Source organism: Phaenicophaeus curvirostris, chromosome 13, assembly GCF_032191515.1.
Source record: "Phaenicophaeus curvirostris isolate KB17595 chromosome 13, BPBGC_Pcur_1.0, whole genome shotgun sequence".
NCBI classification, from domain to species: Eukaryota; Metazoa; Chordata; class Aves; order Cuculiformes; family Cuculidae; genus Phaenicophaeus; species Phaenicophaeus curvirostris.
Window position 1 is genome coordinate 13,710,525 of NC_091404.1, and position 22,781 is coordinate 13,733,305.

The window sequence follows — 22,781 nt, forward strand, 5'->3', positions numbered from 1 at the left end:
AAAGAACTGGTGGAAAACACAAGTGGAAATCAGAATCATGGCCTTAGAAGTCTCATACAAATTAAACCACGTCTTACTCAATTTACGCACTTGAGAGTAGCATGTGTTCATTTGATGTTCACTGACCTGAGTTCTAATTAAACAAGGGGTTTTTAGAGGATTTGGGAATACTGTATTTAGCTAATTATTATGCAACCACAGACTGTAGTACTTAACTTCTAAATAATATACTTGTGTCTAGCAATGGTGAACCGATTAAGATAATACGCATAATATTTCAGCTATTCTGGATGTAATTTACTCTCTTTTCATGTAAATTTAACACCTGCTACTACATATTCATAACAGAAGTGCTTTTATCGTGCATGTTGCATATACGTGTGTCGTACAAGCCCTGTTGAACCTTCTGTGTGTGATGACAGAATGGAACATTCCATTTGTCTCGGTTGTTAACTGATGTACCTCTGACGCCGAGTAATATGATCTTACATTGCTCTCCTTATTATTGTTTTATTTGTCTTGACAAATCACTAAGTTTGACAAGAAGCTAAGGCAAAATCACATTTCAGTTGATCCAGATAAAACAAGAGTTTATTCCAGGTCAAAAGAAGAGAGTACAATACCAGGAAAAAATAAGGGTTGCAATAAACACTTTTACTTAGGAGTTTTTTTTTTTCCTTCATAGAACAGGATGAGTGATCTGAAGCTAACACTGGTTCAATAGTCACAGGGCTAAGATGTAGACAAATGAGCTACTGCATGTGCTGCCTCTAAAGAAGATGACGGTAATAAATCTGAATACCCAAGTACACTAAGTGAAGTTGTTAACACTGAATTATGCAGCAGCAAATAGAAGATGCTGATTTAGAAATCCCAAAGGAGCACAAATGCCACACATCCAGCTCAGAGGATCCTGAAAAGATGACTCATCAGCAAACCTAAGACAGACATAGAAATCCATACAGATTTACAAACAGAAATCAGGTGTGAATCACTAGTCCCAGCAAATCACACTACTTTCCTAGAGAATATTCCGTAAGTTTGTGATCACATTTTTGCTCCATTTTGTAGTTCCAATTTTCAAACCCACGTATTGTCACTGTACTCTAACTCACTCAACTGAAATGGCTCATATATATATATATATATATATAAAAAAATACATTGCCACCTTCTACCACTGTCTTCTCCCGATGAGGCTTCCTCTACAGGTCTCTCGCAAGCCTTGGCCAAACAGCAGTAGGACCAGGTTCCTGCCCTTCTTCACTTGACAGGTAATAACATGCAAAGGAGTTATTCCTTAGATAAATAAATAGATTAATTAAATAGACCTTGGTATTTAGGGAACTGTGAGCCGAAAAGTTGATGCATGCACTTAAAGGAGCAATTTATTGGAGAAGAATACAGTTTTTGCTCAAGCACACAGTTCCACATCTACCCAGAAGTGCTCTTCAATGCATATCGGTTATATTCTGCATAATTTCTGATTTCTGGTGATGCATGGGCAGCAGCTTGGAAAGAACTTGCAGTGTTCATGGCCATTTGAACGCACGTATCATAAAACTAGATGTTCCCCAGAAATACCGCGGTCAAAAAAGGGACAGATCCCATGAGTCAGACCGGGTTTTTTCAGCTCACAATATTGGATTTTTGTGCCTCAAATTCAGCTGTATTCTAATTCAGCCCTTTTTTGTACTGACCCCAGTCATCTTCTGAGGAGCCTGTAATTATATCGGCAGAGACAGTATTGACGGAAGCTACTGCAAAATCAGACATTAAAAAGGAAGAATCTCACCATCAGCGTGGGACAACTGAGGACTCTTCCACTCCCAAAAATGACCGTTCCCCACTGCCTATGCTGCTAATTACCACTGCCTCTTGTTGGACTCAATAATTATGCAGTCACACCATGCATCAGCATCATTTGTTAATCTGAGTTAGGGAAAATGTGCAGAAATAAAATGTTAGTCGGTTTTTTTTTTTCAATGCGTCGTCGAACTCACTGCATGGCCCCAGACACCAGCTTTGGTTACGTGGGTGGAAGCAGCACGGGCAGATCAGCAGCATGATCATAAATCAGTTTCCAGCAAGCTCGGAGCCATCCCGCAAGTACTCATTTAACAGATAATTTTTAAATTACCTCGGCTGTGTCTGCCCGGGTTGCAGTCACTCCAGTGCAGGTGTATTGTCTCAAAAGAACATGAGCGAGCATGAAGATTGCAACAGAAAAATGCAGGACGGGAGTTCACGAGATTGAGAAATGGGAAGTCTCGGGTAGGTGGCAGGGATCAAAGGCTTTGGCAGGAGTAGTGATTGCCACGCACCAGGGTGGGAATGTGATGACAAGCCAAGCGCTCCGGGAAGAGAGAGATGGGGAAATTTCTTTCAGCTGCCTCTGATGACAGGCAGGCAGCCAAAAGCAGGCGAATCTTTGGATTTGTGCTTGGCTCTGGCTCTCCCAAGAGAAAGAGCGGACAAAACAGAAAGAAGGAAAGAAAGAAAACTGAAAGCAGGAGAGAGAGAGGTCACGGTATCTTGGACCAGCTTTACTGTACAAAGATCACCGGCAGGCATAGTACGTGCTGGCTGTAGGTAGCCACACAGCCTGATCGTAGTCACACAGCTTAAAGTTCCCAAGTCACACAATTTAAAGCTTCCACATCCTGAAAGCCATAATCTTCATTTTATCATAATTGCAGTCCCTTGCAGCTCGGAAATTTGCTAAATCCTATTTGTTTCCCAGGAGTATAAAGACAAACAGGCAGAAAAGCAAGCCAACTCAGGATATTCCCCACCCTATCATAAAAAGATCCGCTTCTCTTTTTCTAAAATGAGCGTCTGAAAAAGCAGATGAACTCTTGCAAAACTCCTTGAAGCACTGAGTAAATACTGAAACGTTTTGTTGGCTTAGAAATAAGTAATTGTCACTAATGAATTTTTGCCTTGAAGTCAAGCCAAAGTTTCCTCTCTGACAGATCTGTACTATTTTTATAATACTTGTATTTCGCTACCACAGAAAACTAGATTGGATAAAAGCCTTATCCCAGAAGTTTTCTTATCCTGGAATGTATCAAAACTCCACTTGTGTGACGTTCCCACTTCCGTGAAAATTTAGGAAAACTACTTGCCACGTCACGCCAGTAAAAGTAAGAGCAAAACTGCAAGGGACCGTATCGTGTATGGAAGGGGCTGAAGCAAAAGGCCTTTGGGGAAGTTTGTAGAAAGAAGTCTCTGTAGTAGCCGATCAGAAAACGAGCAACAGGCATTTCCAGTACGGATGAGAACTATTGAAATGACCTGAATTTGCAGGAGGGATTTGGAAAAGAGGATTTCAGCCGGGGTGGTGTGGGAGGGTGTGTCAAATAACTAGCTCTAACACCAAGAGAACGTGTAGATGTGCTAACACAGTTATTTCCTGGTGCAAGAACAGGAATGTTTTGGGCACGTTTCCGTACAAATAGGAGCTCAGCAGGGATCTGATTGTAGACAGAAAACGGCTTTGACTTCCCAAAACAAGATCTCTGAGTCTATGGTCATAGTGAAAAATGGCTTTAACTCCCAAAACAGGATCTTTGAGTTTGTGGACACGCTGAAAAATGGCTTTGGCTCCCAAAACAAGACCTTTAAGTCTATGGCCGTGCTGAAATACGGCTTTTGCTCCCAAAACAGGGTCTTTGAGTCTATGGCCATGCTGAAAAACGTCTTTGACTCTCAAAACAAGATCTTTTACCCTATGACTGCGCTGAAATGTGGCTTTTGCTCCCAAAACAGGATCTTTGAGTTTATGAGCATGCTGAAAAACGGCTTTAACTCTCAAAACCCTATCTTTGACTCTATGACTGCGCTTAAAAATAGCTTTGGTCCCAAAATGAGATCTTTGAGTCTACGACTGTGCTGAAATCATAGAATAACCAGGTTGGAAGAGACCCACCGGATCATCGAGTCCAACCATTCCTATCAAACACTAAACCATGTCCCTCAGCACCTCGTCCACCCGTCCTTAAACCCCTCCAGGGAAGGTGACTCAACCACCTCCCTGGGCAGCCTCTGCCAGTGCCCAATGACCCTTTCTGTGAAGAATTTTTTCCTAATGTCCAGCCTGAACCTCCCCTGGTGGAGCTTGAGGCCATTCCCTCTCGTCCTGTCCCCTGTCACTTGGGCTTTTGCTCCCAAAACAGCATCTTTGAGAGTGTGGGCACGCTGAAAAACGGCTTTGGCTCCTCAAACAGGATCTTTTGACTCTATGAGCGCGCTGAAAAACAGCTTTTGCTCCCCAAACAGGGTCTTTTAAGCGTACGGCCGAGCTTACGGAGGGACCCCGGGAGGGACCCCGGGAGGGACCCCGGGAGGGACCCCGGGAGGGACCCCGGGAGGGACCCCGGGAGGGGCGGGTGAGCGCAGGTGTCGGGGGCGGCGCCGCCCGGTCGCGCTGCGGGGCGGGCCGCGGCTCCCCCGCCCCGGGAAGTGCGAGCGGAGGGACCGGCGGAGCATGGACGGGCCGGCGGGGCGGCTGCTGCTCGCCGTGTGCTGGGCGGCGGCGGGTACGGAGGGACCGGGGGGACCGGGGGGACCGGGGGGCGGCGGGCGGGGGGCGAGGCCGCAGGCACCGCCGGCGCGGAGCTTCGCGGCTCCGACTGCGGCTCCCGGCGCTGCCTCTGCCTGGAAAAAAAAAACAAACCCAATGACTTTCTCTCCCTTGCGTGGCGGATTCCGGGAAAGGCGGTGCTGGCAGCGCAGGGAGACGGGAATGCGGGCTCCTCGCTTCCCTCACCGATCCCGGGGTGCGGGCTCTGCTCTCCCCCCTGTCCTGATCCCCGGGATGTGGGCTCCCCTCTCCACCCCCCCGCGGATCCTCGGGATGCGGGCTCCGCTCTCCCCCCCATCCCTGGGATGCGGGCTCCCCTCTCCCCCGCCATCCCTGGGATGCGGGCTCCGCTCTCCACCCCCATCCCTGGGATGCGGGCTCTTCTCTCCCCCTTATCCCTGGGATGCGGGCTCTTCTCTCCCCCTTATCCCTGGGATGCGGGCTCTTCTCTCCCCCCCATCCCTGGGATGCGGGCTCTTCTCTCCCCCCCATCCCTGGGATGCGGGCTCTTCTCTCCCCCCCATCCCTGGGATGCGGGCTCTTCTCTCCCCCCCATCCCTGGGATGCGGGCTCCGCTCTCCACCCCCATCCCTGGGATGCGGGCTCCGCTCTCCACCCCCATCCCTGGGATGCGGGCTCCCCTCTCCCCCTTATCCCTGGGATGCGGGCTCTTCTCTCCCCCTTATCCCTGGGATGCGGGCTCTTCTCTCCCCCCCATCCCTGGGATGCGGGCTCTTCTCTCCCCCCCATCCCTGGGATGCGGGCTCTTCTCTCCCCCCCATCCCTGGGATGCGGGCTCTTCTCTCCCCCCCATCCCTGGGATGCGGGCTCTTCTCTCCCCCCCATCCCTGGGATGCGGGCTATTCTCTCCCCCCCATCCCTGGGATGCGGGCTCTTCTCTCGCCCCCATCCCTGGGATGCGGGCTCTTCTCTCCCCCCCATCCCTGGGATGCGGGCTCTTCTCTCCCCCCCATCCCTGGGATGCGGGCTCTTCTCTCCCCCCCATCCCTGGGATGCGGGCTCTTCTCTCCCCCCCATCCCTGGGATGCGGGCTCCCCTCTCCCCCCAGTTCTGATCCCAGGATGCGGGCTCTTCTCTCCGCTCCCCGATCCCGGGATGCGGGCTCTGCTCTCCCCTTCGGAATGCGGGAGCTGTTGGAATATCCATCTTCCCTTTCTGTCCGCTTTACCCATCCCGTTTGCCGTTTCTTTTTGTTTCCCCGCTTCTGGAAGCGTTTCCTCGCAGGAGGGATGCGTGTGCGGCTGAGGGGGCTTTAGAAGAAGCGGGCTCGAAGCCCTATTAATTCTGTCTTTGCTAACACCATGCAAAAATACAGCGTCAAACATTAGAAAATCGTAATTTTTCAACCCACTAAAACTCTGTTTCCAGCTATGAACTCGACCTGATGAAAATACAGGAGAGCAAAATACAAATACATAGTATTTTATGAGCTTTGCAACACTTTTGCAATACTCCATGCCGAGTATTAGTTGGTGTTTACACGTTACGGCTTTTAGAATTAAGATGTTTCCTGTTCAGGATTGCCTAAGCTCATCGCTGGTTGCTGCTGCACTTCTTGTTCTTTGCAGCATCACTGGGGTTTTGTTTTTTAAGAGTGGAATAATGTCTGTGTTTAGTAGTTGGTCTCTGGATCGTCCTGCTAAATTGCTTTAGTGAGGAGGTTTTAATAACAAAAGTATTAGTCTCTGTATATTTTATACAGCAGATATATGAGCATGGCCAAGCTTATGAAGAAGGGCAAATCTTCAGCTGAATGCAACATTAAAGCACGAATTTCAGAATTGTATAATCTAAAATGTTCTACATTTAAACTTTTTATGCTAATACAATTTATTCATTTATTTCTAAATCTTTACTATTCACAGTTCTTACTTTGTGCAGTTGGGAATCTGTAAGCTTAACCACAATTAATTCTAATCAAACCTATTAAAAGAAAATGTGAAGAACCTCAGAATGGCTATCGGGGATGGCACTTTTTAAAAATGTTTTATGACTTTTTTAGATAATGAAAAGTGTGATCATGAAGAGACAGAATGCTTGGAGCCATGTAGTCTTGTTGAATAAAACATATTTGTTTTTCACATGACCTAAAGGATTCAGTATTTGCAAACTTAAGGCCCTGATGCTGTTCCTAACACCTGTAATATGTTTTTGTGTTTCTGTTAGCTGAACAGGTAACAGGCAAAGGTGTTCTGACTGGTTTAGGTTTTCTCAGAGGATACTATTTTTTATAAGAACAAAAATGTCTCTGCCTCCGAGGTCAGCTGTAACGCTGAACAAAAAATTGAACAAAAATCTCCAATGCTTTAAATCTTAAAAAAAGCTAACCAAATTCAGACTATAACAGTAAATCCTAGTACTTATTCCCATTTTCTGTTAGGCGTACATTATCTACACATACGCACAAACACACAGATGGTAATAATCTCTGTTCTCTACCATTGCGTATCCTTTAACTGTGCAAAGGTCTGAGAATTTTCTGAGAGTTTGAATTTTCTTCAAGCTCTGGCAGCTCTGAATCTTGAGAAATGTAAGATAATGGTGTCACGGATGCTTTGAGTAGAATTCTTGCTGAGAGAAGCTGTTTTGCCTTTCCATCTGCCCTCTTCCTTGTGCTAGTAGAAGGAAACAGAGCTGCGTCATGACCTGGATGGGAAAACAGGTCTTGGGAAAATTACTCTGCCCTTTCCCTATGTGCTCCCCCAAATATCGGAACAGGTAGATCCTAGTGTCCTGGGATGAGCGAGTTTCGTGGAATGAACAAGACCTTCAGCAGTAGTTAATACCAATTTGAAGCGTTTGTGAAACTCCTGCATAGCAGGGGACTTTGTTTCCACAGACAAATAGGTGCTGGCACCTCAGTGATGAAGCCTGTATACACCCTTGAGAAGCAGTTTGATTTCACCTCTTACATAATATCTCCTAATAGTACACGTTAGTGCAGCCCTTTAAAAAATACAAAATTCACTTTCATTTTCTTGGGGAATTACCAGTTGGTAATTTTTTCTAGAACGGGAATCTGACACATACTTTAAGTTTTCCTGGCAGTTTTCTGTTTTCTGACATATTTCCCTTCTTTGTTTTCAAGCTGTGTGACTGGATATTGGGTGGGTTGTGACTCAGTGCACAAGAGTACGGAAGGGTCAATGCACAAATAGATTTATCCCAGCAACTATCTCTGAGTCACGGCTCTTCCTCTGCTTCTGTCTTGCTTTTGGAGAGCTGAAAAAATGTCCTACTGAAGTATGCCAGCAGTAAATTGCTATTTGTCCTTCACTGGTTTTGCTCACTGTGTGATAGCATAGAATTTAACTTTTAGTAGGTGAGTAATTGAAAAAACATTGTGGTTTCTTTGTTGTTTTTTGACATTCCTGGCTTTGCTTGGATTAGGCTGAACTGTGGTTACAATATACAGCTGTTGCTTGCAAGTTTGACTTTTTAAAGTTTTCTCTCTAAAACTGCATTGGTGGATAATTTTTGGGTAAAGTATTACTTGCTCCAAAAAGCGTTAATGCTATTTCTAGTAAAGATTCAACATGCATGATGTAAATTCACAGCACAAAAGACACGGAAAATGAGACTTGTCTTCCTCCCACGAGCATAAGTTTCATTACCACATCCACTACGTTGTTGCATGCTGAAATTTCTCAAAAATTGCTTTTCACTGACTTTTTTTTTGTGTGTGTATTGCTTGCATTATTTAAATTATTAATGAACTGAGATAACAGGAATAATAGAAACAATGTAGTGGGCTGTAGCTGATACAAATACAAGCTGATGAAGTTGAGAAGTCATTTATGTTCTCTTTTGTGGGAGAGTTTAATATCTACTAATGGTAAAACGTGGACCAACAGGATCATTAGGCTGATAATGTCTTCTTTTAGAAGCCAAGGTTCTTCCACCTCCATCCAATCTGGACTACTCGTTTATCCAAATCTGCACCCTGAATTGGACGTGGAGCCCTCCAGAGAATGTCAGTCATAGCTGTGGCTTGGAATATTCCAGCGACATTGTGATTGATGAGGTTCCTCAGGACAAAAGAGTAAGTTCATCGCTTCTTTAAGCACTGCTGTGCACCAGTCAATGTTTTATTGTGATAAAACTGTGTGTATGTAAGCATAAATACATATATGCATATACAAAACCACAGTTTTAATGTTGCCTTTAATTCTTGGCATGGGATTAAACCCTCAAAAATTAGTCATACCACCCTGTGGGATCTTCAGATCAGAAAAATCCGTCTGTTGCTCTCTGATAACTGAGCTGCTACTGATAACGCAGAAGTACCATAATAATAATTTGTGAAGGCTTGTTTTAGTCCTTGCTTTTGCTGCTTTATGGAAAAAATAATATTACACAGGTCAGTCTACATCCTTGAGACTTGAATGTGAATTTGCAAAGGCTGATCTTCACTTTGAACTTAGTTTAAAAGACTCACACATTAACCGTGGTGGGTGATGTGATTTGACAGTACAGTGACTTCTGGAGGTAATGACAAATATGAATGTATTTTCGCGTTTGCCCTGTCCCTGTCCCCAGATAAACTTAAAATTATCTGTTGGGGTTGTGTTATGAAGAAAGCATGGAACATTTTTCTTCCCTGGAGCAGAAATTGTAAATCTACTTTATCTGGGGCTTTGTTTTGTTTCGATGTTAGATGGTTTGCAGCCCAGATGTGATCCTTGGTGTGAGTTAATGGCTGTGTGGTCAGGACTGAGAGAAGTCATGGTACTGAAGGGGCTGTAGGACAAATGTTTTTACAATTTATTGTCAGTAAGATAATACGCTATCAGTCCAAAATTCCACAGCGTCGGAATTTGAAGCCTTGAATATGCACTGACGAAGGGGTCAGCGGTGCTGCTATTTTGCATATGGTTAAAATCGATACAGTGCCTTTCGAAAGGGTGTTTTGTTGAGCCCTGTCACAGTTTTATGGTCTGATGTTTGCAATGGCCTCTTCACAGGGACTGCTGTACTCTTTTTGACAGCTCCAGGGTGTCATGGACTTGAAGTAAGGCTCTGGTTTCACAAAGAGCTGGGCTGATTTAGTGGCTTAGCGCTGCTAAAAGGGCAATATTTCATTTTTGACACCCCTTTCTCTAATGACCTTCATCGGACTATGAAGCAGTTGAACCTGCAAACTCGGCAGAAATCTGTTTACCTGTTCTGATGGGTTCATTAACAAATTAACAAGTTGAGCATCTGTTTGGTTAATGAGCTGAAAGAGATTGTGGAAGGGTCTAACAGATGTTATGGTCAGCAGCAGTGATAGAGCTGTGGGACAGCGGTTTCACATGAGACGATGGAGATTGCGTATCATTTTGCTGCATCTTTTTGCATTCCAGCCTGCAGAACCCAGTCTGTTCATTGCTGTTTGATTTTCTTGCCCTCTCATTAGTGCCAATATTTGTCTTTTTTTTTTATACAAGTGGTTACACCATTCTTTGGTGATAAAGAAGCTTTTTTTTTTTTTAAATCCTGTTTCGAGTTAGTAAAATACATCCTCTAGCCCAATGAAAGAGGCTTAAGAAGCGTGAGAGAAAAGGGCAAGCCTTTTTCTCACACAAACACACAGTCTCTTCTGGAAGTGGAAGGTGGACTACTTGGGCCTGATATGGTGCCGTTGTATTTAATAGCCATTTGTGGATTTGTTTTGATAATTTTCCTTTGCTCCTTAAATCCATTCAAATGCTTCTCATTGCTTTTTGGTTACATTTTCAAATGTTCTTTCCTCTGTTCATCACACAGTTGTGTGATAAATACAAAGGCTAGGCAGGTCAGCTCCTGTTCATATAGTTGTAGTACAAACAATATTTTGCATGTTATCCATGAAGATACTGCAGGACCATGTTCTCCCACATTAGACTTGTTTCTTGATCACTGTTGTGGCCGTTGCTCATGTCTACAGGGCTCTGGAGTAAGGGAAGTTTTCCTCTGGTGAGTTTTGAGTGTGCCTGGTGAAGAAGAAGTCTTCGCTCTCTTTCTGAGGGGCTGCGATGCGTTCCTACATTAGTAGTAATTCTCATGTGTCTGATAAAGGATACCAAATATTGTGGTTTTCTCTCCCCCCAATCTAAACATAGGAGTGGAGTAAGAGTCGCTTCCGTGTGACAGAGACATTCTTGAATGAGGAAATGCGTTTCAGAGTGAGAAGTGAATGCAAGTACGATAATGCCAGTGAGCCCAGCCAGTGGGTGGAGACCTCTCTTCGGCCAAAAGGTAACACCTGCAGTGGCCAAACCTGAGACGTACCTGCCTCTCTTGGCCTGAGGAGACGTAGCTTGTTGCCTCTGCTATTTTAACAAAATGTTGTAGAAATATAACATAGACAAATAGGGAAGTAACAGACTCTAGGGCTCCGTTGAAACTAGAACTTGAACAGAATGATTATACTGCATTTAAACACAACGACTCTTCTGACGTTTAAAAACTTATGGGCGATCTTGTAGAATATAAATGTTCTTCCAAAACAACGTGTTCCTGTCATTCCTCTTGTCTCTGCTGTGCTGAGGTTGTGAGATAAGAGATAACATAGGTTGTACTAAGCGTGCTGACTTTATGACTATCATCTAAGCCAGTTTATTTTGTATGATTTTTCTGTACAAACAGAAGTCCCTAAAATAACCCTAGATTTGTAAGTGCTAGAGGGATGAATCTAGCAAATCTAAAAACTTGTGAATAAGTAAGTGACTTAATTAAATATTTATAGTAGTGTTTGTTCTTTTTTTAAAAAGAGATGTCTGATGTCTGCGTACTGTGCAGTGCAAAATGAATAAGGAAAACTATTTTTTGTTTCTTGACATTAAGAAGTATGTAGCAAAATTGTGAGGAAGCAGACTTTAAGGAGAAAGGTATTCTGCTGGATGCTGTTTGGGGTAATAAATTAATAATAAAAGCCTGTTAATAAAAGCCTGTTACCTGCTATAATAAAAGATTGTTGATAAAATTAACATTTTTTTAGTTCTTGAAGATGTTGCAGCTTGCTGGAAGGAAAAAATATCCACTATGCCTTAACTTGATAATACAGTATAAAGAACTTGTACCATATGAAAATGCAAGATTGAATGTGAAAGTCCCTATTCAGTAGTTGCTCTGCCTGGGAGATGCATTGATGTCTCTATTCACAATTGTGATGTACTCATTTGTATTTGTGTTACATAATTTGGGTTTTCAGTATGTTGAAGTTGAATGTCTAGGGGTATATGGCTGTCAACTAAAAATTCAACTTCTTCCGTTGTTGCTTATGTCCGTATTTAAGATCTACAGGTATTTCCATATTCAGAATTCTGAGAAACTACACTGTATCTGGAGAAGGTACTGCAGTTAAATGCTGCCTATTTTTAATGTTGATGGTTGCAATAACTACAACAAAGCTAAGTGCCATTCCTATGATTGCCTTTAATTCCTTTTTAAAGTATCCATTTTTTTAGAACAATATATTTTCCTGACTCAACACTGTGTCCTTGGCATCAGATAACTCTAAGTAGTAATTCAGATGTGGTGCAAACTGAGATTTGCTGTTATGATTAGCTTGCACTTAAAACTTGCCCTGCTGTGATTTCGGCTGTTGGAAGCAATAAACAACTGGAATTCATTACTGGCTGTGCTGAGACAGGCAGTGCAGGCGGAGGTGTAACCAAGCTTTGGCTTCCAGACAGTTTAAGATATGCAAAAAGGGATGTTTTACTTCTGGATGCTGGAGAGAAGGCTTTACAGGCAAAATAAATCTTAAGACACCTTTCCAACTTGCCTTGCAGGTATTCCAGGCACTGCTGCTGTTGACTTGAGCTGTATTTGGCACAATTTGGAGTACATGGCTTGTACGTGGCGTCCTGGGGAGAAGGCAAGCAGTGATACCAATTATACGTTGTTTTACTGGTTCGTATGAACTTTTCATTCCCAATTCCTAAGTGGTTTAGCACTAATCTTTAGTTTTACATTGCTCATTTTCCTTATCTGCTTCCCATTGCTTTGAAAGATCCCAGGGCATTGCGTACAAGTTAATGTTGGGTCCTGTCCAACAGAAAACTTTGCCGCTGAAGGGTCAAGAGATTGCTGTTGTTGAGTCTTTTTAGGAACTGATAACTTTTACATGAACCGTTGGCTGCTTCTGTAGTTATTTTAAAATAACTGCTGTTGCTTTTAATTTTTTCCAACTGTGGATTTGAAGAGGGAAGAATTGAGAACTGCACTAGGCCAAATATTAATTGCTCTCCTGGCAGCCGAATAAACATGGGCCATTTAAGTCAGAATCCCTCACTAATATATGTGCCAGCTGTTAAATAATTGGAAAATTTGAAAGCATTGAGAACATTTAGCAGTAGTTTTGTTTGTATCGTCAATGTCATAAATAATTGATTCACCTTGAAAACTACGGAGAACATCTTTTTATCATTATCATCCATGCTTGCCAGCTGACTGCCATAAATAGACTCTTGTTCCAAAGGAGCAGAACTGTGGTGTGAGCAAAAACTTGGCAGCAGTATCTGCACGCGCTAATCTCTGCGTATTTCTGTGTGTTGATGGGGCTTGCGAAATGCCAGATTGCATTAGCTTCTGTAGAAATATTTAAGTTCTCTCTCTGAAAGCCCCTTACTGTAGTTTTAAATCAGCCTTCTGTCTGAATTAACTAACCTTTTTCCTCTCCCTCTCCAGTGGCGGCCTCACAGCCTGGCTGTTCAATTTAATGCATTTAGACAGCAAACAACAGAAAACTCGCTGCTTTAGTTAAATGCAGGGAGGACTGTTCTCCCTCTAAAATGCAACTCAAAGAAATTTTTTTCTTTAGTACAAGATCTATGCCAATGGGACACTGAAGATCTGAATTTCAGGATACATGGATACACACTTACTGGAATAAAGCTTTAGATTAGAGTTATATATTTTAACTTCTCAGTTTTAATGAAATATGTAGCTACAGTGACAGCAAGATGTTGTAATTCATGTTGCCCAGAAAGAAAAATACTTTTCTGATTTTAAAGCTGAAAACTAAGAAAATGTTTGGGTTTTTTTGAACTGAAAGTTATGTTTACCATATTGCAGGTGAGGTGTGACTTTTGGTTTTGTTTTGGTTCTCAGAGATGAGTAAACAATTACCTGAAAAGATATTGCTTAGTTCCTTTTTATATTCTTCGTAGATATTTTTCTCTAAAACCTTATGTTTTCATCCAAAGTGAACATCAATATAACGTTAGCTTAGAACAAATGCATCTAGTCAGTGTACAGTGATACCTGCTGAAGCAGAGGCTTATGAGAGTAGGTTGAGGCATCCCTACAGTGCTGGCTGCCTCCCGACTTCATGGGCTCCAGGGTGGGGAGATGACAATGGTGGATAAAAAGGGGTCTGTCCTGATAACAGGGCCGACAGTTTCGACTTTCCCAGCCCCTACGTGTTGAGATGTGAAGTAGGGGAACAGCAGTCCTGTTGTTCTCCAAAATGAATCTCAGATTTACTCTGTATCGCTTTAAAATAAATAAATAAATCTGTTTTCTTAGAAGAGAAAGCTACTGGCATATTTTTTTATTGGGACTTGAGGAAGAAAGAGAAGCAAGGAAGAAGGTTGTCATAGCTTCTCTGTTATTGCGCTTAGAAAAGCAAATGCAGGCAACAAGGGAAACTCAGCGAAGAGCTGTGATTACCTGAGATGCTGCTGAAGGAGACTGACTAGCTCATTCTATCATAAAAGTGAAATTGTGTTGACAGAAAGTGATCCAAATTAGTTTGCTTTCTAAATATTTTTTTTCCTTGAAATGGTTTTCCCATGTGAAAAATGTGAACCAAAGCTGAAAGCAGACGTTGTATTTGGTACTTGGATATGAAACAAACTTACTGCTCTTTCTGCTACTTGACACTCTTTAAAATTATAATATTCTTCTTTCTAAAGCCTGAGATAAATGAGAAGCTTTTTACTTTACTTAGCTTTGCTTTTACATGTGCTATAGCACAGCTTTAATGCACAATCAGTTTTTAGAATTTGAACAAGTTTAAAATGAGCTCACTTGTTCCTGTCCTATTCTTTTGAAATTTAAAAACTATTTTTATTCTTATAGGTTTAATGGTTTGAAAAACCATAAGAAGTGCAACAACTATTCTATGCACCAAGAAATCTTTGGATGCGCTTTCAATTTTAGCTTCCCGAAAGTCACCAGTACTTACCCAGCGATACGCATTTTGATTAAAGATGATTCTGAAGAAATCAGGCCTCTGTGTGCAAGCAAAAATCCTACCACCCTTGGTAAGTTTAACACCGTGTTTTAAAAATTAGTTTAAAAAAAAAAGTTTGCCATTATACTGTTGTGTTTGAGAAGCTTGCACCTTGTAAGCTGTGGATGAGACAACATGATTAGATTCTCCCTTCTTCTATTGATCTTTAATTTGGGAATTATGTAGACAGGATTTGTTTGAGGGGGCCTGAGTGTTTGGGGGTCTTTTTCCATTAATTTTTACTCTTACTCTTCAGTTATTTTTATTCTTTCTTGACTTTTTGGTGTTAACTTTTTCCTCTTCCTAAATTGGTATAAGTGTAATATTGTGTAATACAGGACTTGAAAATTTTTTTTAAGCAGTGAAATATACTTCTTAATTAGTCCATTTCGCATTTCAGTAAAACCTGCTACGCCAAGACAAGTTACACTGTCAAAGTCGAATGATGAAATATATGTAGAATGGAGTGAATCAGACACCTTTCCAGAAAATTGTTTATTTTATGAAGTTGTATATCACAACGGCGATAAGGACACCGCTCAGAAAATTAAAGTAATTTTTCATTACTTACAGCTAACTGATATTTTTTTCCTGTTTATCTTTTAAAATTTGTACTGCTGTTCACAGTACATTAAATATTTGCCATTTAGAAATGAGAAATGGTGTATGCTGCATGTGAATGGGTCTGGTGCACTAGCTGGAAAGTGTGTGGACATAAGAATTTTCTCCTATACAGTAGGTTTCTGGCAGTAATAGCTATACAACACAATTCATAAATTCATGTGAGTCTTGAATCCTTGCCATCATTTGTTATGGCAAAGCTGCAACGTGTAAGAACAGTCCGATAAAGAAGTATACACTAAACTAAGTAGTGCTTTTTAAAGAAATAGCTGTTTGCTTCTCCTTCACTTTGGTCTGTTGGTGTTGGGTTTTCCTGCCCTTGGTCTGCAGGTGGTCAGGTGACTGTCTTGTTCTTGAATGATCTGACTTGATTACCATAAAGCTAAATTAATTGTTGATGCGCACAAGAACATGATGTTATACAGAAAAGCAAAGGAATATAAAGACTTAGCAGGGAGATGTGCACTCTTAGATATGCTGATTTTAATGCATGCATAAAAAACATCGATTTCAGTATCATGCCTGTATCTGCATAGCCAAACTGATTGTATTGTTTGATAAGAATAGTAAACAGTGTGATAAATTTAGAAGTACGGTAACAGTCTTCTCCTGAGGGGCATATTTGGTTGTTTTTCCTAAACTTGGAATAATATCAACATTCCTGAGGAGACTGGCGTTTTGGAAGAAAAATAAGTGAAGTTCAATCCCAACTAGTATACGTATGCCTCTTCGTAGAGGCATCCCAGAAGACTCTGGTACGGTTGGAGCTAGATCAGTCCTGACAGGGGAAGGCAGTGTAAATTACAGATGTGTCTCTGGAAAAAAAAAAAAAGGGTACTGTTGCAGATACTGATCTTAGTTTAATCATTGATGCCAAATGCTATATGATAAATGTAGAAGTGAATAAGATTAAATCTTAGTTTTGGAATTTCTACCTAGAGAGGCTGTGCTGGTTAAATGCTATTATGTCCCTTTATAAAAAGTTTGGCATTCACAAAATGCTCCTCTGTCAAAACCTTCAGAATACATTAACTGCATAATGAAAGTGGGCTTGTAAGTGACTGAGAATACATTGGTAATTGAACAAAGCAAATAACCATTTCTTTTAACCTTAGGTTGAAAGTAATTACACGTCAATTCCTAGTGTTGATCCTAATAGCAAGTACATCTTCAAAGTGAGAGCAAAACCAAAGCCTGAGTGTTACAGCAGCAAGCTCTATAGTGACTGGAGTGAAGAAAAGAGTATTGGTGAGGACAATTGTTCCTGCAATTTGTTGCACCTTATTTATCTGTAAAGCATCTGATACCTTTTTTCTGCTAAGTAAATGAGAGTCGAAGGTCCTCTTCCTATGTATCTTTTTAATTTTAGGTGAAAAGAGGGCAAGAGAGTTCTAGTCCTTCAGCAGTGCCATCAGTTACTGCCTGCACTGCTGTCTGTGTTGATGGGGTTACCATCCACATAGCTGTGCAAAGATCCCTTTCCACTGCTGTCAGTATTTCAGCCCCGAGTCTCCCTTGGTTCCATTTTCTTATTGAATGTATGTACATTATAATATGATGCTTTGAAAAATGAGTCCATGCCTGTAAAAGTGCTAGTGTATTTGAAAAACGTTGTTTATGAATTAATTAGATAATTAATTGATTTGTTGTCTTTATTCCTAAAAAGCCTCCCAAAACATCCCTAAATATCTACAATTTTTGCTTTCCAGGTGAGAAGGTGGACTCTACATTCTATTTTGTTTTAATAATCATCATTCCACTAACAGTAGCACTATCTACGATAATTCTACTAGTTTATCTAAAAAGGTAAATAACTATCTCCCTTTATTTACAATCCATTACTTCCGATTGATCTTTGGCTTGTATTAAAATTCACCTCTCTTAAGGGAAGTGTCCGTGACGTGGCATGTTCAATAGTATCTATTTTATCTGTAACAAAAAATAGATGGCAATATCATTGTGCCTCAGCCATTAGAAATAGGTTTATAGATATACGTGCTCTGGTTGCTCTTGTGTAATATTGCTTATGTATGCCTACAGCTGGATTATCATTGCACAGCTCTTCCTCCTATTTAAGCAATGAAGTCCAAATTCAGAATTAAACTTTTATATATTTTCCCAGATTTTTAAAGATGTCTACTTTTGCTGCTGTCTTTGTCAGCAGTGAAGGTTATTTAGAATCTGTCTGTGTGAATATTGCTGTTTCCGTTTGGTTTGGGGAATAAAAATGAGAACTGGGCTACAGCTGCAGAGAATCAAAGCTGCCCAGTGATGTCAAACCTGACTCCACAAACTTTCCTGACAGCACCGAAGTATGGCGCTGAAGTGGTGTTTTTTAAATTAATAAATATTTCATCTAATGCTTTTCATTTTAATTTTCCAAAGGCTGAAGATATTAATTCTTCCACCAATTCCAGACCCTAGGGAAATTCTTAAGCGCATGTTTGGAGAGCAGAATGAGGATTCCCAGGTTAGTAAGAAGCTGTTGAGCCAGCTAATCAGTTGAACTGGAGCCTGTAGACTTCCAATTTTCTTTTTTCTAAGAACCAACTTTTTTCTTAAAACAAACTGTCTATAGCAGACTAAGTATTTACAGTGGTAAAAGTTGTTCAGAAACAAGTGCCTGAAGCTGAGAGGGATTTTTTCCACTCAAATTACGTATGTTTTTCTAGATACATTAATAGAATTGCATTATTCTGTTATTTCACAGACTGCGAGTACCTTAAATGTGTTTTGGGTTGAGTTTGAAGGCATTTTTGTTTGGGTTTTATTGGTTATGGAGGGCTTTGTTGTTGTTGGTTTGGGTTTTTTTTGCAACCCCACTAAACTATTTCTCCCATTCAGGTCTTTCTCTGTTCATATTTATGATTCTGAATAAAGCTGTTCATATTTGACTTACAGAAATTTGCATTTTTAGCATTTCTACATTTACATAGTTAACTATGAAGTAAATAAGGTACATCCTCACTTCTCCATCTTCCTACCTGAGCTTCACCCGTTAGAAGTAATTGGAAGCACTCTTAAAATGGGAACCAACCTTCATTTTTTCCTTGTCTCCAGAGAAGACAACTCTTCTGTCAGCCAGGCCTAAGCTATGACCCTAATAAACATGCTTTGCTCAGTGACTTTGGCTTTTTCACATTGATACAGGCTATATGTTGTGAAATGGGTCAATCTGACTCTTACTGGGCTGAAGAAACAATGCTCACCGTGAAGAAACACTGTTAAAAATTTTGTTGTTCTCTTTCAGAGCTGTGCAAAGGATGATTCTGTGAACGCTTACGACAGGTTAGTTAAGGAAGAAGAAATTCATTCCTTGGTTATAACAGAAACTCCAGAGTGCGCTAATGCTGAAAAACAAAACCGATGAATTCTGCTTTACTGGTGAAATATGAAGAAATATTTCCATTCTTGCTCCCATACCTCAAGTGACGATGCAGATGTGAAGAGGCGTGCAAGACGTTTGCCAGCTTTCACCTTACTGGGTCCTTTCTGAGCCCTACTTTTTTGATGCTCAAAAGATACATCATTAAAAGTGGCCCTCCCTCTGTCTCTGCTAGAAATATTCATCTTGGATCATTCAAGATGAGCACGTACATAAATTTCATCTGACTGCATAGCAGCATCTCTCATTCTGGCTCCAGCCAGCTCTGCCCAGTGACTTGTCATTTGCACTTGTGTTTGTGCCTTAAGTCAGATTATAAATCGTTTCTTTGGAGCAAGCACTGTAACTTCTGTGAAGTTTTTGGCTCTGGTTTGCAGCAGGTAAGTGAGGCTTGTTTATAGTAGATTGCTCCTTAGCGCTACAACGTGGACCTGCTACCAGGTAGGATGCCAGAGCATGGATTGTTTGTGGATGTCTGTTCCCTGTGCTCCAGAGCAGAGTGCTTTCCAGAGACCATTTATGGACTCATCTTTGTAAGCTTCTGGTTGATGTGCATTGGCTGTGGCCAGGTCAAACCCCCGTATAAGAGGGTTTTTCTTGAAAAATGTGTATAAAAAGCCTCTCCGCTCTCCAGATGGTATTCAGACTATTCATAGAAAAGGCTTACTTTTTTATCCTTTCGAGTGCCTGTCCTCAGATGCCTTGCCTTCGTGGACTTCTTGGATTAATTATAGTTTGTTTAAAACGATAAATAGAACTTTTTACTTGTGTTATACAGTGGCAGATAACTGTACTCAGTCTTATCAGACTGTGATTCTACTTAGGCCATATTGGCCTGAAAACATCTGATTTTTGGAGACTAAGTCATCTTGAGTCTGTCAGCAAAATTACCAGGACAGATGCATGAGTCTAAAGAGCTGTGGTCAAACTGTTTAGCAAGTGCTAAACCGCTGAAACTGAATTAATTCAAAGACTTCAAGACCTCTCCTTACTGCTGAGCTGATGGATTTAGGGAAAGAGAGTATGGCAGCCTTGGCTTGCTTTCTAAGGGATAAAGTTTTTTCTTTCTATAGCGATGAGGCTTTTTTTGAGCTTTCTCTCTAGGAATAAAGCAATTTAAAACAAGGTGCTGATTTGATTTTTTTTTAAAAAAAAAATAAAATTTACTATATTCACTGCAGCAGTTTGGTGACTTTTTTTTTTTTTAAATTGTGACTTGATTTGTTCACTTTTTGATGGTTTTGTTTTGAAGTTGCTTTGTCCAGAAGAGCTCAACAGATGTTTTCTCGCACAACTGTGACATTTTTCCACTTTGAATTTTGAGCATTAGTTTCTACCCTATGCTGCAAGAATGTTAACAGCAGTGCCTTGATTGTGCTGGAGACAGAAAGTAACGTCATGGGGAGAAAGTGATCCATGCAAGCTGTTAATGGTTAGAATCATAGAATCATAGAATAACCAGGTTGGAAGAGACCCACCGGATCATCGAGTCCAACCATTCCTATCAAACACTAAACCATATCCCTTAGCACCTCCCTGATAAATGTCCTCAAAACTCCATTCAATCAAAAATTTGAAATGAAATGGTACATTTTTAGAACATCTTGTATGGCAGGAACTAAAACTAAGGGCGCTTGCTTTTTAATTACAAATTTACATGCTTTGCCCTGTATTCCCTCCCATAAAAAATCGTTAATGAGGCAAATGAGAATAAAACCTCAGGGAATTCAGTGAGATAAAACAAAACTCAGGTTATACAGTGTCAGCTAGCGGTACTACCTGATATTCCAGAGGTAAAGCAATAGCATGGGCAGAAGGGTAATAAATTCCTGTGCCAACTTCATTCCCTCTCTCCTGCAACATTTATGTCATTATAGTGATATAAATATTTCTTAAATCTACCTCATCTAGAATGTTGTTCATCATAGACCACTAGACAAACAGAAATGTGTGATTTCAAGATAAGTAAACATAACCGTGTAATACAAAGTTTTGTGGCTTTCCATATAGCAACCTAGGAAGATGATGCTCGGTACTTTACCCTGAACTCTTTTCAATTTTGTTTTGGTGTTCATGATAAAATCAAAGTGTATTTGGTTGCAAAACAAAACCAAAAAAATCATACAGCCAAAGGAGTGGAAAAAAACAACTGGAAGGTGTTAGGCCAAAATGAAGACTTAAATGGAGAGGATGGTTTAAATCACCATATAGAAATGGTTTGGGTAATTCTTTTTTTCCTGAATAATAGTAATTGACATGCTTCCTAATGGGTGGATTTCTTGAGCCTGTGTTTTGGAATGTAAATAAATGTCTGAATATATTTTAATCTTAAAAGTGTTTTATGGTTAGAGGTTTTTAGCTTGAATTTTTTTTTGCTATTGTTTGTTTGTTCTTCATTGCTGTTCCTTGATCTGTAAGTTTGTTTAAAGAATTAATAAATACGTTGAAAATTTTCCAATATAATTGGATGGCATTTTGTTCTTGGATTGAGAAGATAAATTGAGACAGAAGAGATGGCAATGGTTCAACAAGAAGCCACGTTTGAGGCATGTAGAACCCAGAGAAGTAAAACAGAGTGTTGTTTTGCCCTCTTTTCTTTCAAAAGTGAACTCGGACCATGCAATCAGTGGTGGATGATACAGCTGTCCTCTTTTGGGCTGGGATAATGAGATGGAGATGGAATTGTGCTCAAGACTTGTGCTCTCATCCTCTGTGTACTCAATGCCACACTACTTTCTTACATTGGCATGTTGTTTTATAACACTGTAGAGAGGTTATACATTCTCAGACTCGAATTGGACTGAGGTTGCTATAGCCTTACCAAATATAGCTCCAATATTTTATGTCTTTGTTAGCTACTGAAGTCATTAAAAATGCCAGATTGCTTAACAGATGAAAGCCATTACCTGGTTGCTTAAAGCCAAATGTCTTCAAGTGCCACATAAACACACGGCTTCTTTGAAAGAGTTAGCGAAAGCACACTTTGTTCCCTTCAGGTCAGTGAGCAGATAATTCAAAATTAAGGAATAAATAAGTTAAGAAGCAAGTCCATTTGGATTTTTCTTTTCCAATCTACAGTTTTTGTAGCAATAGTGATTTTAATCACTCCCCATATGTGACCTTTTCCTTTTTTTATAAGTTATGTTTAATAAATTAAATTTTCTACATTTGGTATGCTAGAAGAATTAAACAGTTTAATTGAAGTAATTTAAAATTCACAGAAAAAATAAGGTATATCATGACATAGTTGGATAGCTTTAAATGAGTCATTAGATGAACACTTTGAACTGTAAAACAAGGTGTTTCGGTGCTCACTAGGTAGGACTATTCACCAATTGGGTATTTCCGTTCATTGGAAAATATTCAATAAACTTAGTTCTGAATTGGAACTTCAAATATTCAGAATTTCCCCTAGAAGGGAAACGTTGATTTACTTTTCATTTTAAAAAAAAAAAAGAGACTTTCAGCTCTGGAGGGTTTTCCCCTCACCCAGGAAAGAGCAGAGGTAGGTGAGTGGAAGCCCAGGTATGGTCAGGGCTCTGGAGAAATCTTCCCTCCTTTCTTCTGATCCCAGTACCATTGTCGGGCAGTAGGTGAGCTCTTCAGTTCCAGGAATGGGCACGGTGGGTCTGGGAGGGCCAGATCTACCAGGGTTATCGAAGGTTTATTAAGGTAATTCTCAAATACTTCAGTTTTACTCAGTGTTTGCAAAAAATGTTTTATGAGAATAATGCCCCTGAGCTGCATTGCCAGCTGTAGAAATGTGGCTTCTAAATAATACTTAAAATCCAAACACAAAACTAGATTAAAATTTGGATGAACTTTCTGCTAGCTATGTTGAATCATGGTGAAAGTAGGAGACTTCAGATCGCTTTGATTTTACTAAATCCACGCTGTCACCACAGCAAAGCAATATGGGTTTGAGTGGGAGGCACAGGAGAGAGACAAACTTTCTTTCAGGTCCG

The 22,781-nt window shown here is 40.8% G+C and overlaps 1 protein-coding gene across 1 annotated transcript; it reads left to right on the plus strand.

Annotated features, from left to right (window-relative positions):
* The first annotated feature begins 4,470 nt into the window (after window positions 1–4,470).
* IL13RA1 (interleukin 13 receptor subunit alpha 1) lies at window positions 4,471–21,258 on the plus strand. Its single transcript, XM_069867389.1, has 10 exons — window positions 4,471–4,541; window positions 8,491–8,648; window positions 10,690–10,825; window positions 12,364–12,484; window positions 14,657–14,841; window positions 15,211–15,362; window positions 16,547–16,679; window positions 17,141–17,237; window positions 17,817–17,901; window positions 18,682–21,258. The coding sequence occupies exons 1-10, from the start codon at window positions 4,490–4,492 to the stop codon at window positions 18,799–18,801; spliced, it is 1,239 nt and encodes a 412-aa protein (XP_069723490.1). The 5' UTR covers window positions 4,471–4,489; the 3' UTR covers window positions 18,802–21,258.
* Window positions 21,259–22,781: the final 1,523 nt, after the last annotated feature.